This window comes from Pomacea canaliculata, linkage group LG9 (assembly GCF_003073045.1).
Source record: "Pomacea canaliculata isolate SZHN2017 linkage group LG9, ASM307304v1, whole genome shotgun sequence".
In the NCBI taxonomy this organism is placed as follows: Eukaryota; Metazoa; Mollusca; class Gastropoda; order Architaenioglossa; family Ampullariidae; genus Pomacea; species Pomacea canaliculata.
In genome coordinates this window covers 18,824,675-18,828,240 of record NC_037598.1, presented here as the reverse complement: position 1 = coordinate 18,828,240, position 3,566 = coordinate 18,824,675, and the positions used below count along the sequence as shown (strand labels likewise).

General features: G+C 42.4%; 1 protein-coding gene across 1 annotated transcript; it reads left to right on the top strand.

The window, feature by feature from the left end:
- The first annotated feature begins 560 nt into the window (after positions 1-560).
- On the top strand, positions 561-3,088 carry LOC112572017 (caveolin-1-like). Its single transcript, XM_025251504.1, has 2 exons — positions 561-850; positions 2,124-3,088. Exons 1-2 carry the CDS (start codon positions 791-793, stop codon positions 2,454-2,456), a joined length of 393 nt encoding a protein of 130 aa, XP_025107289.1. The 5' UTR covers positions 561-790; the 3' UTR covers positions 2,457-3,088.
- The last annotated feature ends 478 nt before the right edge of the window (positions 3,089-3,566 follow it).

Below are 3,566 nucleotides of genomic sequence, written 5' to 3'. Positions count from 1 at the left end.
CTCCCATGTTCAAATTGCCCATTGGGACAATAGAGTTTGTCGAAGTCATTGTCATTGGTGGCTTGCAGAGTAATTTAATGACCAGTATAGGGTAGGCCGTGAAGTGGTGCCATGCTGCTCCATATAATTAGTGTATGCACAGTTCACGGTGTGAAATTGTGATCAGTAGATACAGAGACAGATGACATTGCTGCCTGTTTATCAGTAGCTTATCCCATGCTTTTTAATATCTGTTTTTTTAAAAAGTAGAATTGTTTAAAAAGCAGCACTCATTAATGTAATTGTTTTCCGTGTTATCCGTTTGTTGATGCTATTATTTCTGGTGTGGTTGACCAACGGGTTCTTTGGTAGTCGTCCATCGACACTGAGCTCGCATTCAGACAGGAAAGTGCGCTCTACGAACTCTGCTGTTGTTGTTGTTATTATTATTATTACTATAACATATACCAATGCAGTATGGCGAGGGGACGTGCACGTGAAAGCACGCGCAAAGAATGATAACCGTCTTGTTCACAACTAGAGTTGTCTGTCGTGTGAACAGACCTTGACGCAGGGCTGCATTGTATAAGAAAAAATCGATTGCTAAGAAACGGCGTCCTTGGTAACCAATCAGAAAGCGGCCTTAGCAACCAAGTGACCTCCATCCTCATCGTATAAAACAGAAGTCGCAGTCTGTCAGTCTGTCAAAGAGAAGACAAAGCGGTGCTAAGAGCCGAGCAGACGAGACCACCCGTGGTTGCTACTCATCTTGCTGCTGTGTGTCAAAGTTCAGTCTACACAAACTACAGACATGAGTGGTGTGCCGGACATGGTTCAGAGGGACCCGAACAATCTCAGTGACCACATAAAGGTAGGCCTTCAATATTGGTGTGGTCAGGTGTTTTATTTTCTGTCTGATTTTATGTTTGTGTGTCTTTTTGTCCTTTCTTTTCTGTGCTGTCTTTTTATATTTGCATTTTGTTGGTTTCCTTCTATTTTACCATTTTTTCACCTTTTTCCTGTACTTTCTACTTTTTTTGTTTTTGTTTTTGCCTTACTAATTTCCATTTTGCCATTGTTTTTCTCTCGCTTCTTTCCTTTATATCTTGCCATGACTAATCTTAAACATTATTTTTTACACAGTTCTTTCGTTTCTTTGTCTGTCGTCTATTGTTTTCTACTTCTGAAAGAGCGACCGTTCCTTGCGTGGATGACAGAAGAATCGAGTCAGAGCTAGCATTGAAAGCTGCGTGAAACTGTTTCTTTTTGTTCTTCTCTTGGTCTTCTCTTCCAATGAGGTTTTTGTCTCACATGTTTTCTAGAAGATATACAGAGGTCGGGCTGTAGATTTTAGTTCGAGTAGTTTGAAAAACAAGCTGCCAGTAGAATTATTTTGGTCTGTATCTCTCTGTATCACACGCACGTACACAGACAGACACATACGCGCATGCGCACGGTGACAGTGGCTGTCGTTTAACGGTCTACGTCAGCGTTGTCCCGAGCCACAGCTGTGTCTGTAAGTCAGGTCAAGTATGTGCTCTTCTGTTGAGGAGGGAAATTCAGTTTCTATTTTCTTTGCAAATCTAATGACAGCGATTCCTTTCATATATCATCTCCACTTTCATCTAATTTTCATGATATACATTTATATTTTCTTTCTTCATATCGTCATGCATGGGCAAGTGAATTCTCTCACGAAAGATACACCTTCTGTCTCCTTTAGTAATACCAAAATGAAATTTCCCTTCTTGTCCATAAGTATTTTATAAACAGCTTCACAGACAGTCACAAATACAGACAGAAATATTTGCAGACGACAGTTTCTCTATCAGACAAAACCCTCTCTCGCAGCAGACGACACTCTTCAGTCTTTGTTTCTCTACAGTTCATTCCGAGACATTTCTGTCCATTAACCTCAGAATGTTACTCAGAACCAACTGTCCCAGTCTGTCTCTATGTGTATTCTGGTGCGTGCGTGACGACCGTTGATATATTTTATGTGTCTGTGTATTACTTGAATTTGGTTCCACTTGATGAAAACATTTTCTCCTAACACCAACTTTCAGCTCTTCTAAATAACCAACAACTAGCCAACAACCACACGTGACAATAATGTCCGCTTTTCTTTCCTGTCGCCCACGCAGGTGGCCTTCGAGGATGTGATCGGGGAGCCGGAGGGTGCGCACTCACCTGACTGCGTGTGGGTGAACTCCTACAAGTGCTTCAACTGCTCACGTGACTGCTGCTACGCCGTGCTGACTGCGCTGTGCGCCATCCCGCTGTCCTTCTGCTGGGGCTGCGAGTTCGCGTGGATCACCTTCCAGCACGTGTGGCAGATCGGCCCCAGCCTGCGCATCTTCATGATCAACTGCGTGTGCGCACAGAAGTTCTTCAGCACCTGCCTGCACTGCTGCCTGGGCCCCATCTGCGAGACCTGCGGCCTCTTCTTCAGCCAGATCACCGTCAAGAACTCCTAGGTCCGCCGCAGCTGGAATCACATCAATACAATGCAGCTGAAGTCCCCGCTTGAAGCTCCCACAGCTCTCCTTCATGGCGGGAATCACACGGAACATCCATCACCAGACCATTAAGACTCCTACTACACCAGTCGCACATGTCACATGATATTACCACAGTCTGGAAGTCTTAGAGCATTCACAGCTGGAATTACACGGAGCAATACTGCAATACAGCTTTATTGGTAGACTGCAGCTGCATTCATGGTTAGGAACTAGAACAGTCACAGCTGGAATCACGCGGAGCTTCACGGCCTCATCACTTCATCTGTCGGCTGGTGTATGAATCAGTGCAGCAATAATCCCTTGTTTTTAAACTGAACGGAGAACTAACACAAAGATGATTTTAAAAGAATACAGCATTAATTACAGCAAATACGAAATGCAGTTCCTGCTGGATGGAAACTCAGATAAAAGATGTGACGTCCCGGGGAAGACATGTTTGAACTGTACACTCGATAAACCAAAACTGTTGAGAGATCTTTGAATCCACGACTACATTTTAATTTTTATTGTTTCAGCAGGAATTCAAGTATTCTGTGAAATGGGTAACATACAATGTTTGCATAATAAACCTATTTTTCCCTCAAAAATGCTTGCAGAGTTCTTGCTATTAACACGTGGCATAACAAGCCCCCAAAGCTTCACCGTTTTGTAAAAAATCTCACTGGTTGTACTGTCTGTCCGAAAAAGAAAAAAAATTGTTGACTAGACAACTGGGTATGTGTTGTATATAATGAAAAAGGACTATCAAACATAACAAACTTCACAATGCAGCCCCAGACAGGCAGGGTTAAACGAGTGCTTGACTGTACCTCAGTTTAAATGTCTTACGAGTGCAATGGTGAGGAGGATGTAATATATACTAGATTATAGATAGAGGGAGAGAGAGAAAGAAGAAGCCTCTGAAAATATTTATGTTGTAGAGACTGCCGATCAAACATTTCAATGGCTCATTCCAAATTAAACACCCCTGTTTAAAAAAAAAAATGCAAACACACATCATTTAAAATGTCACTGACATTGTCCCCATTTACTTAACTGATTAATCGGGTTATTTCACTTAATCGT

Excerpts from the sequence above, each read along its gene's own strand:
- LOC112572017 (XM_025251504.1), top strand. The coding sequence starts at position 791 with ATGAGTGGTGTGCCGGACATGGTTCAGAGGGACCCGAACAATCTCAGT. Across the intron at positions 851-2,123 it reads ATCTCAGTGACCACATAAAG|GTGGCCTTCGAGGATGTGAT; the intron begins GTAGGCCTTCAA and ends TCGCCCACGCAG.